This window comes from Rhinatrema bivittatum, chromosome 3 (genome assembly GCF_901001135.1).
Source record: "Rhinatrema bivittatum chromosome 3, aRhiBiv1.1, whole genome shotgun sequence".
Taxonomy (NCBI): Eukaryota; Metazoa; Chordata; class Amphibia; order Gymnophiona; family Rhinatrematidae; genus Rhinatrema; species Rhinatrema bivittatum.
The window spans coordinates 287475248-287487737 of record NC_042617.1 but is presented as its reverse complement, the minus strand read 5'-3'; the positions used below and the strand labels follow the sequence as shown (position 1 = coordinate 287487737).

The window sequence follows — 12490 nt, the reverse complement described above, 5'->3', positions numbered from 1 at the left end:
GGATGTTCAGGCTCGGGAGGACACAGCATTTGCAAGGGCAGTACTAAGTGGGTCACGGGCAGCAGCTTTTATACATCCCATTGGTCCTGAGTCCATCTGCTACACGCTAGGAAATGGAGAAATTACTTGCCTTATAATTTCATTTTCCTTAGTGTAGACGGACTCAGCATCCCACCCACGGCTGCTGTTACTCATGGAGTTCTCGGGGGACATCAACAGCGAGTGATTCACGGGTAAGCCACGCTTTCCTCTAACTAGAACACCCATCCTACCGGGTGTCAATGTTTCTCAGTTGAGGGCACTGGTGGTCTCCAGCTATAACCAATTCAACCAGTTCAAATTAATCAAGTTAACTAAGTTTTTTTATAAAGTTAATCAAGTTATTCAAATTATTCAGTCATACATATATCCACAATGCTTTTCGAGGAGAATATTGAAGAGCTGCACTTCCTGCAGGGGTATATGTACTAGGGTTGACATCTGAAATCTGATCCATCTCCAGCTGCTATCAGGAGCACACTATACCCACTGGTCCTGAGTCCATCTGTCTACACTAAGGAAAACAAAATTATCAGGTAAGTAATTTCTCCATAGGATCCTATTTATTCTTTATAAAGGAGGTGACACTTTCTATAAATATTAAGGCCTTTAACATTCAGTGATACTGCCTTAAAAGAAGCTATTTTGCTAAAATGGAAACGAGTATCGCCTCCCCTCAATCATATAACCCATCAAAACAGCAAGTATATATTAATACTCCCCATGACTTCAACATAACTTCACCCCAGGCCCCCTCCCATAGCCATCTTCCCTTTTCCTTCCAAAAAGCAGTGCCAGAGTAGTGCCAAAAACTAAATAAAAAAAATAGTTTATATAGTTTATTAGTTTCTCTATACCACCGCATTGGTGTTAGCCTTTGCAACTATCCAGATCAGCCAAAACCCAGGGAAAAACCCCACCTGCCGATTTGCTGCTGTTTAGCTGCAAATCTAGTTACCATGGGAGGAACTGTCATGTGGCATCACTAGCTTCCCCACCGAGCAGGCCAGAAAACAAAACAGCTCTTTATCAAACTCAGCAAGCTAAATTAGCAAGTGATGGCTGAGGATAAATGTCATTACAAAGAAACCCCCAGGGCCTCTAAGGAAAGGAAATAAAAATGATTATGAGCACTAAGGGGTCTCAAAATATGCATCCCACTTACTCCAAAATACTTAGGTCTTATGCTGGCTAGGAGTCTGAATGCGAATTCAGAAAGCTTTTTTTTCTATCTTCAAGCTTCAGGTAGCCTCTTTAGAGGAAGTCTATCGGAGTTGTGCTGCAAGCGCCTACCCCCTTACTCTACCTGCTGCCAGTGTGGAGGGTCATCCCAAGGCTGACTCTGTGCTTTCAGCACAGACCGGCTTGCAGGAATAGAATAGCCAGCATCCTGCGGAATAGTCATTGCTTCGTCCAGGGTTTTCACTTTGAGACACACCACTGATAGCGAACCATAATCCCAAAGGGTGAAGCCATAGATATTGCACATTCTCTTTATGCAAGATGCTGGTAGCCTCATGAAGCTCCTGGTACTGCTTCAGTGTAACAGGCAATATATCGGCAAAAACAGATCTCATGACCTTCACAGAGCCAATATTGTTGCTTCCAAGAACTATTATGGATTTTCTCCTTAAGAGCATAAGAATGAAAGCAGGCTGTGTCTTGTGACTTATTAGCCAGCTTGGGCTCCAGTTAACAGTGGGCTTGCTTCAACATGAGAAGCCTGAGCAAGGGCAGAATTACCTTCCAGAAGCTATAAGCTTTGGCAGAGTTTAGATACCACCTCAAAGCAGTCTGAGTACTTAGGTGTTTCTGGGATGCCTCTAAACCTTAAATTGCATCTCAGTCTGATTTTCTAGATCTTCCATCTTCTCAGCTCGAAGACCCCACTCAGATCTGCTAGGTGCATAATTCGTCTGTAGGCGTTTGAGGTCTTCTATATGTCTACACGGAGGTCAGTCTCATTGGCCCTGCATCCCAACTCTGAGGTTTCCTCTCGCATCTCTGATATTAAAGAAGTAATTTCTTGTTTGTAGGTATTTATATCTTGTCGTAAGTCTCTAAACTATCCCCGAAACTCCTCTCTCATCGGGAGATCAACACCTTTAGCGTGCAGTTCCGCATCGGGGCCTGCTTCTGTTTCTACACAGACCGTATCCGCCATGTTCTGAGTCAGCCTTAGAGTCCTTGCTCAGTTTAACATAGGAAAATTTGCAAAAATCAACAGATTTTTGCTTGACCGAAAAAGCAGTCACACAGGGTAACACTTCGGGAGCAAAACCATTCAAATTCGCTACTGGATGCACACAATATCTGAGATCAGCCTGCTTGACGGAGGAGCTCTCAACCCAAACCTCCGATCACCTCAGTAACATTTCCTACAGCAAGTGACTGTGTACTGAATGCCTACATGAGTGCATACAGAGCAGACTTCACATACTGGGTGCCTACTTGAGCGTGAATGTGCTGTGACTGTACTTGAATATTTATTTGGGTGTATAAGTGAAGCTAGGCAATAGGGTGCTGGTGACAAATGAGTAAGTGCCTATCCATCTGCCCTACTTACCATATAGGGACAATACAGCCAAGGATTTCTGAGTTTATGCCAGCACTGCCTGACTGTTGGGCCATCCCCTCAGTCATTGGACTGGAGCTAAAAGCAACCCATTGCAAGCATCCCCTTCAATTAACCCTAGGATGGAAACATCTTCAGGAGATGGTCTATCCAAGGGTGTCAGAGGCCTATAGGACCTAGTATAGACCACCATCCCTTTCCTGAGTTGCATACCCAGTGGTTGTAACTGCATGCAGGTACCGCAGTACACGAGTCCCTGGTTTGCAGGAGGATGTGGATAGAGATTTCAGGTGAAGATGTGGGTTTCTCCCCTCTGCTTGAAGGGGGGAGTCCCTCTAGATTTGGAACCACAAAACTCTGCTCAGTTTATTTTATGCTGATGAGTTACCGCATCTTTCAGACTCTGAAACTGCTTGGTGTGACTGGGGGTGACTCTGGTGTGCAAAAGACTGATACCTTTTTGTTCTCCCTACACAAGCATCTTGGTTCTTTCCTCTCCTGGATGCAATTCAAGAGCTGATGCCCCTTTATATGGGACCCTCCAGAAGTAAACCTTAAGGGGGGGCATACTTGGTCAGATGGTACCCCTTGGAGCAGTTATGATTTCTGGAGCTGGTCGTGCTGGTGTGGTGTGTCTAAGCAAACTTCCCTTCTAGTAGAAGGGGCAGCTCTAAAAGATGCTGAGGATAGGAGAACTGAAGCTATCCTTAAGCAGGCTTTGAGACCTTGGCAGTGAATTTTCAAATGGTCTCTTGTTGCTCCCTGATGGCTTGGGTGAGTCTGTGCCTCTTAAGAGTCTGAGGGAGCAGGGTCGATAGTGGAGTGTTGCAACCAGTGCCATTTTAGTTGATGCAGGCTGTGACTTGAGAGCTGCTAGATGTTGGCAGTGGTTGCAAAATTGGTTGGCAGATACAATTTCTAAGTCCAGTCTCACAATGTTACCCTTTAAGGGTTCATTCTTTGGATGTGAGTTGAACAGGCCCCTCGATTGCCAGAGGATAAGAAATAAGTATCATGACCTTTGGGGGCAAGAGGCTGTGCTAGAGGCTGCAGCTCTTGGCCCTATAGAGGAGCAACTATTCGGAGTTCTTGTCCTCTTGGTAAGCCTCTGAAGAAGGCAGGCTCCAGGAGCGGAGCACTTCATCTGACTTGCTGCTTTTAGAGCTGGAAGTGTTAAGAGAAGGCTATGCTCTGGAGTTTTCTTTGCATCCCTGCAGTTGCCTGTAGGTCTTGCCTTGATTCCCTACAGAAGAGGGAGGCAGCATAGACTTCCTTAAGGATGCTGTTGGACTTGAAAGCTGTAACTCGTGTTTGTGGATCACAAGAAAATAAGGGACGCTGTTCCAAAGTGACATTTGCAGGTGACTCATTTCCGTATGGAAACTCTATGCACTGTAACAATGGCAGTGAAATCAGAGGAATTCTCCCATCTCTAGATTGGATGGAAACTTTCTACATATTCCCAGTCATCGTGAACATCAAGGGTTCCTGCAGTGTACTGTTCTGGGATGTCCTAATCACTTTCGGGCCTTGACCTTCTTTTCATGTGGTGATAGCTTCCTTCCATGGGGTGGTGTCTTTGGTTCCCTGTATCTGCATTGGAAGAGTCACCTGGCTTCTCACATGACCAGAGCTAGGCTGAGTGAACTTGGCCAGGAGCTCCGTATAGCTGCCTGAGGTGCTGGAGTATCTTGGCATACTTGTCATTTCCTAGCAGGGTTGAGTGTTTTCAGCCTGGCAGTCAATTTCAAATGTTGATTGCTCCAGTTCAGGCCCTGGGAAGGTCTATTCATCTGAAAGTGTCACTTTATCTACAGGTCCTGGTGTTGATGGCAGCATGTTGGTATCCCCTGGGCGAAGGCATACACGCAACCTCTTCAGCACAAATTCCCAGTGAGGTCTCAGGACTATATGGTGATGCTTCTCTTGGAGGGGAGCATCCACTTGCAGTGCAGGTTGCCAGCAGATCTTCTCAAAAAGGGCGTTTACTTGGAGGCACAGAGGAGCTTCATTTGATTGGAAATGGGTGCAATCCAGCTGGTGTGCTTGTGATTTGACAAGCTTCTAGAGGCTCGGATGGTTGGGAAAATGTCTGGCAGTGTGCCTATGGTGGTGTACTTTCCTCAAACCGCCAAGAGCCCTCAAGTGTCAGAGCAAATGGATGTGCTTATGATATGGGCACTGGCTGAGGCTTTTCTGCTCTTGGTGGTGGACAGAGGTCACCCTTCTGCCTTTGCTTGCAACTTCAGGCAGCACAAGGTTCAAAGGTACCTGTCACATGCAGGATCTGAAACTGTGCATATCAATGCTCTTGTTCCAGAGGGGGTGTGGAGCTAAATCCCTTCGTGCCATGGCCACTATTAGGCAGGGTCAAGTGAGAGATTGCAAGTCAGATCTAATCTCATGTTTCTGATGGCTCTGGCTTGGCCCAGAGGATGTGATAGGCTGATCTGTGGAGGCTACTGGTTGGCAGGCTTCAAGTGGCTGTGCTGGCTGGATCTATTGCACAAGGACCCATTCTGCATGACTATCCAGGTTGATTGTCTTTCAGTTATTGAAGCATGGATATTCTGTAATGATTCCACCTTGTGCTGGACAGGGACACTTGTTTCTATGTCTCTGGCTTATGTTTGCATTTGGAGTGTGTTCAAAGCCTCGTGTGAAGTGCAAGGTTCTCAGCCTCTCAAAGTGGAAATTCTATTAATTTTTGGAAGTTTCACATGGCAGCTGTAGCTTTGTCTAGGGGGTCAAGTCTATAGAAGGCCTTGGTCTTCCTCTTTTTTGAAGGGCTTAAGTAATTTTGTCCTCCTTGGTGGCTACCAGTGCCCTTGTTGAACCTTAATCTGGTCAAGGGTTCTTCGCAGCTCCTGCCTTTTGACCACTATGTAGCCTTTCTTTCAAGCTACTTAAGGGCAGACTTTTCTGTGCGACTCCAGGGGTGATGCACTTCTAGACTGTTCCTTCTGTTACTGAAAATTTTAAATTTTCATTTGAATTGGTCTATTTCTCCTGCCCATGCTGGGCAGGAATAGAAATGAGTGTTTGTGTACGTTGGCTGAGAGGCATATGAGATGTTTGGAGGCTACTAAACATGTCAGGAAATCTGATCAATTGTTTCTGCTCCATGGTGGAGGTAAACAAGAACTAATAACATGGACAACATTAACCTTTATTGATGTGCCGATGCTTTGCTTTGTAACACTCTAAGGCAATTGGAGTGTTTAAAATCCTTTAAATCTATACTCAGTTTGCTTAGAGAAGTTCTTACTGCTGCTTTTAAGATTTTAAATTTAACACTTTTTTAATCCAGAAGACTCTAGCAGGTTTATTGTGGTTTTTTATGGTCTGTTTTATAGTTTTGTTTTTTTTGTATTTTCTTTATTTTAATTACTGATACTTTTATAGCTTTGATTTATTATGAATGCAGTTTTTGTATATCTCCTAGTTTTTATTCTTAGGTAAATTGTAATAGATTGGATGTGCTTCTTAGACCTAAAAGTTGCATAAACTCACATTCCCATTCATCCTTCCTTCCTTCTTTCTGGTATTACTGATGTTTCAAAGTGGGAACTCATCACTACCAGTAAAAGTTCTATTTGGACTCTCTTCAGCCCAACGAGTTTTCATGACGTGCAGTCAGAACATGTGAATATTTCCCTACCTGGACAACTGGTTACTTGTAGCCCCTACCACGAATATACTCTTTTCTCTTTCTATCCAAACACTGCAGTCCTTGGGGCTCATACTGAATGTAATAAAGCCTGTCACAGCCCACTCAAAGGCTTCAGTTCATCAGAGAGATTATAGACTGTGACTTTACTAAGAATGTACACTTCTACAGACTGACAAGTACTAGTCCTTCTGGGCCAACTAGCTGCAGCCATTCATGTAGTTCCTCTACCCCCCTCCCCTGCATGAGACACCTCCAGTGGGGTCTCAGATCACAGTGGAACCAGTTCCTGCAACCACTATCAGAAATCTCCATCACCACAAGAGAAATACACTGGCTCCACCTTTCCAGAATGCAGGAATATGCTTTCCTCCATCTGACATTGCACCTGATAGTCCTTATCAATGCCTCCATGCTGGGTTGGGACTTTTCAGGATAAGGTCTTTTGGACAAGAAAGGTTAACTCAATTGGAGCTCAGTGTAATTCTACATGTTACAGGCTTTTTGTCACATTCTCAAGGGGGAAAGCTTAGTTGTTTCTTGTTCTATGTAAAGCCCACAGGCAAGTTTTTCTGTTCACTGTAAACTGGTTTGATTTGTATCCAATGCAAGAAGATCGGATATAAAAGCATCCAAAATTCCTACCGAAAGTGATTTGTCCGTTCCATTTAAACTAGTCAATCTGCTCCCTATTACTTACCCAGAACTTCATGCACATGAGGGAGAAATGACACTTCACACATTGGACTATAAGAGCATTGGCATATTATAAATGTTGTACCCAACCTCTCAGCAAGACAGCCCAACTCTTGATTTTATACAATCCCAGCAATCTGGGAGTGAGCAATAACAGCTCTTTCCACCTGGATTACAAGCTATATTCAGCATTGCTATTCTACCACTAGTCTTTGATCTTACTAACTCACGGGCCGATACAGTAAAGTCCGCGGGAGAGCAGGCGAACGCCTGCTCTCCCGGCGCGCGCACAGGCCACTCCTGTGCACGTGATTAAGTATTCAAATTAGGGTCGTTGATAAAAAGAGGTGCTAGTGCCTCTTTTTGGACAGGAGCGGCGGCTGTCAGCGGGTTTGACAGCAGACGCTCAATTTTGCCAGCGTCGGTTCTCAAACCCACTGACAGCCACGGGTTCGGAAACCGGACGCCGGCAAAATTGAGCATCCAGTTTTCGAGCCATGGGCAGACTTCAAATTTTTTAAAACTTTTTGTAACTTTCAAGACCTCAAACTTAATATCGCCATGATATTAAGTCGAAGGGTGCACAGAAAAGCAGTTTTTATTGCTTTTCTGTGCACTTTCCCGGTGCCCTGAGAAATTAGCACCTACCTTTGGGTAGGTGCTAATTTCTGAAAGTAAAATGTGCAGCTTGGCTGCACATTTTTCCTTTTCTGAATCGTGCGGGAATACCTAATAGGGTCATCAACATGCATTTGCATGTTGTGGGCGCTATTAGGTTCGGGGGGGGGGGGGGGGGGGTTGGACGTGCATTTTCGACCCCTTACTGAATAAGGGGTAACACTAGCACGTCCAATCGCGGGTTAACAGTGCACTCTGCTGGAGCACATTGCAATGTATCGGCCTGTCAGTGAAGGCTTACCAGGTACAAGCAGCTGCTTCTGCCATGGCACAACTCAGATGTTCCAGTTGAGGACATATATAAAGCAGCTACCTGGTCACTGGTGCACAACTTCACATTACTGTCTGGCCTCTGCAGGCAGTGCAGTGGGGAAAGCAGTACTGCGCATCTCATTCAGAAATATGCTAGCCAGAAAACATCATTTACTGTAAGGTTGAATTAGACCATGCCTGCCCTCCTCCCTGGACATCAGACAATCCTACTGAGTTTGGATACAAACTGAGGAGATTCTAGAAGCAATGTCAGAGCAGGATCTCCCACACATGCTCAGTAGGGTTTAAAGCTCTAACTTGGAAATTTTTGTCCCATCCTTCCTGATGTCACCCACAGATCATGTCTAATTCATCCTGCAATATACAGAAAAAACCCCATTTACAATGAGCAAACTTGCTCATTTAGCTGCTCCCACTATAATCTAAGCAAAGCGGGGTACTCTTCTGATCCCCATGTAGAGATGTCATGCTGATACAAATCATGCATACTTCATAGAGACAGTGTACTTTAGATTTTAGAAAAGGCTTAGTGACAATTCTGCATACTGGTGTGTGGGAGACCTGCCCATCTCACTGGGCAAGCAGAAGCTGTGTAAGCAGTCCCCAGGGGAGTGGGAGGGAATTTCTACCATCTTACAACAGCAAAACCTGCAAGTGGTATTCTGTGTGCATGTACATGGGTTCCAAAGGAAGATAGTCTTTGGTCTCTTACCAAGGATGAGGGTTCATGTTTGATCCCTCATCTTCCTCCATAACCCCACCATTGCATAGCTAAGAACAAAAATTTATGGATCTAGAGTTCAAGTTAAGGCAGATTCCAGTTAAACTGAAAATCCAAAAGAGCAGGGAGAAGCTGCTGGTTCAAAAAAGTGTATTCATAGTAAAAAGCCCCCATCTTTCAAAACAAGTGTGAAAATGCATGAAGGAGGGTAAAGAGTAACTTAGAGCTATGAGGAAGCCACTCATCAGTCTTATACATCCTTCATGGTCCTTCCTAGAAGATAAAAATAAGATATAGCAAAGTGGAAACATTCAAATTCTTTTTTTTTTTTTTTTCAGCTGGTGGGTTTGCTGCTTATTGGTGTGGCAGCATGGGGTAAAGAATTTGGAATTGTCTCCAGCATCACCATCATTGGAGGAGTGATCGCCATTGGTGTCTTCTTGCTTCTTATCTCAATTGTGGGCCTTATTGGTGCAGCCAACCATCACCAAGTGATGCTTTTCTTGGTATCCTTTCCTATTAATGCTGTGGCTCTGGAATTCTTGTGCTTGAATAGATCACTGGATTTCTCAAGGGATATTTTTTAAAAACTTTGTGGTGACACAAAGCCCTTGATTGGGCCCCTGTTGTCATAATTTTGTCTTAATGCAGTGACTTCAAGTCATATTTATTTACTTAAACTTATGGCTTGCTGCTCCATAGTAATCATGACGTGATGAACATATAAACCTCATTCTAAATGTCATAAGTGAAATGTGCATACACTTGACAATATATAAATATTTTTCAAATAAAATATTACATTGCTCTAATGTAGTAGTATTTAAAATACATCAATACATTTCTAATAACATAAGGTGATGCTATTTGTTTTGTGTATATTAATTCCCAGCAACTCTGAATGAGCCCAATATGGTGTTATCTTGAATACAAAGCAGGGTTAGGCCTAGCTAGTACCTGGATGGGAGACCACTGGGGAAAACCAAAAGTGCTGTGGCAAACCACTGCAGAATCTTATCGCATGGTAGAGCGTGTGCCAAAATCTGAAAAACGGGCATGATACTTACCATCACCACAACTATTTTAATTTGTATATTTTTGAAACCTTAAGTTTGTGTTGGATATCTTTTCTTAGAAGATCCTGTAGCTGATCCTTGACTGAATGCAGAATTCAGATTTCCTGCATGGTAATGTACTTTGTGTCTAGAAAGCTAAACCTTTTTATTTAACGAGATATTTTTGTCCTAGTGAATCATAAGCCTGAATATTGGCTATGCTGAGATCCTTTTAGACAAGATGCATGCTGTTGTGTAGAATGGGAGGGATCCCTTTTCTCCAAAGAAGGTTATACTTCTCAGTAAGTGTTCCCTGCCACTGTGGACTTGGAAATCCTCTGCTTAAGTAGCTCACTCTAAGGCAAGAAATTGAGCTAAGATAGCTCTGCTAGATGGTGTGGGTACTCTTTGCAAAAAAAAAAAAAAAAAAGCATATGCCATAGTGTGTATAATTTTAGACACTCAAGACTAATGACTAAGTGTAGTGAGGAAACACTTACAGAGCTGAACAAATCTTCCCTACCCATCCTTGGGTGTAGTAGCAGTTCTGCCCATGGCGGAATTGACTATTGCAGTGGCACAGGAGGTGAGGGAGCATGAGATTGACCATACCTCCTCCAGGGCTGGGCTTGTGTTCTACTGGAAGTATCTCATCAATCTGAAAGTTGAGATGAGGGCAAAGTCAAGGACAGCAAACCTTTATAAGCTGCTCTGCTGGCTGTGTTATACTGTAGGACTTTAATACAAAATGGACAAACCTAGCATGTATTCTTTAAAAATAAAATAAGCCAACTTATTTGTGTTTAATATATCCATTGGTCCTACTTAAGGCCATTTTTGAAATGGCCTTCTAGCACTGGCTTTGTTTCTCAAAAACAAAAGTATAACATGCTCATAATGCAACCTGCCAATTCCCGTATCTACTCCTAACCATGTGGAGATACTGGCTATGCCCAATTGAAGAGTGAGTCGGGTCTCCCTTTGCAGGGGTATCCTGGTTCCTCCCATTGATCCCCTTTTTGACTCCCTGCCCCTTCCATTTTTACCGTCCCTCAAGTGATGACACATGCAAATGCAGCAGGCTGTGAATACATTTGGGCTAATGTGAATGTGTCATGCTGCAGCTAAATATAGCCGCCTTGTTGCTAAGGGCTGCTGCTGATGGATAGCAGGGATTTGCTGGAGACTTGGGAGGAGGAGAGATTTTGTGAAAAGGGTGACATCTCGGCTGCCTGAGTGAAAGGAGGAAGGAAGAAGTGGCATAGTGTCAAATTAGCAAGTGCTGTGTCAACAAATTGTGCACGCTGATGAAATTGCCACTGCACTTGCTGCTTCAGTACACTACAGAATGCACCTACAAATCCAGCAGTTCCCCTAAAGACTTCGGCATTCTCAGTTCTCTGCAGTTTTCTTGCTTTTTTAAACTTGATTTGCTTCAGTTTGCTTTAGAAAATTTATTTCCACCTTTCCCCCATTCTCTCAAAGCAAAACAGATAAATGAGGACCTTATTCTGTCTGCCATTCTATACAAATAGTCAAAATCTTAAGGCCATTAGGGAGGGCAGGACTGAACAGTAAAGGGAGGAGAACTTTAGAAATATTATGGAAAGGGAAGCAGCATGTTATCTAACATAGCTAGTTTCTATTGTGATTATTATATATGTGAAATCTGCACATATGATCTTGTGTTAGCAATGACTGGAGCTGAAATTCAAACACTGTTATACTTTTTTAAATCATTTGCTTTATAGTATGCATTTTAGTTTCTTCACGGTAATAAAGATCATGTTGATAGATTTCCCTTGATGTTTTGATGCAGTTCCTTCATCATATGCAGTATATGCTGTGCATCTTTTGTAGGTAACCCCATCACCAAAATATTTACCATCTATCTAGTTTTATCCAAAACTTCTGAATGGACAGAATTCCATTTTTTTTATGGTTTACCTTTTGTCAGTTCAACTTTTTTTATGATTTTAAATTGTTTACTGCATAGAACATGTGCGTGGAAAGGACACATAGCTCTGTCTTCACTTTTTGGCGTGACATGTCAGTTTGTTATTGATCAACTGACTTGGAAACTGGAATACAAGAAATGTAAAACACTGCTTCAAGCACAGTTTAAAAAAAAAAAATTACAGTAACTAGTATTAAAATCAAATGCATACCCTTATGTCTGTGCAAGAAAAGTCCTCTGCATTTTTTATTTTAATAATCCATCTCTAATGGCATTAGGTAAGGAATTCCAAGACCACAGTCCAACCAATTAAAGAGCTCTGGAATGGGTTCCTGTAATCTATAATGGAACGATGGAACAGCAAGAATGCGGTTTCACTTTTAACTTAATTCAGTAAAATGGCCAACTATATTGAAACATACTATTGCATGGGGGGATGGCTTTAATGACAACTATTTTGCATTTTCTTGTCTTTCAGGAGGGCATTTTTTTGATACAAAGATCCTCAGCCCTGTAGCAGAGTGAGAAAATTACAGGCATCAAGATGTTTCCCTGAAAGTGCCCATCTTTTCTGGGAAGTCATATTCAAAAGCATTTACCTTTAGAATTATCAGGCTAAATGAAGATTTGGGCTCTTGGACTAATTTCTAGTAGGATAAGTTATCTGGTTAGAATTTCACTGGATAAGTTATCCACTAGGACAGGTCTGTAGGCTTACGGCATTAAAGTTAGCCCAATAAACTTATCCAGCTAACATAAAGAGATTCTGATACATTCAGCAGTGCAGCCACACCACTGACTATATAGGCTAAGTTAGCCAGGTAAG

General features: G+C 42.9%; 1 protein-coding gene across 2 annotated transcripts in view; it reads left to right on the top strand.

Annotated features, from left to right (window-relative positions):
• Positions 1 to 12490, top strand: part of TSPAN31 (tetraspanin 31) — an 86321-nt gene that overhangs the window by 29744 nt on the left and 44087 nt on the right. The window contains exon 2 of one of the 2 annotated variants that reach the window (XM_029594904.1): positions 8991 to 9158. The exons of the other annotated variant lie outside the window; for it this stretch is intronic. Within the exon in view, the coding sequence (XP_029450764.1) occupies positions 8991 to 9158 (168 nt within the window). The remainder of the gene's footprint in view (positions 1 to 8990; positions 9159 to 12490) is intronic. 2 annotated transcript variants of the gene reach the window in all.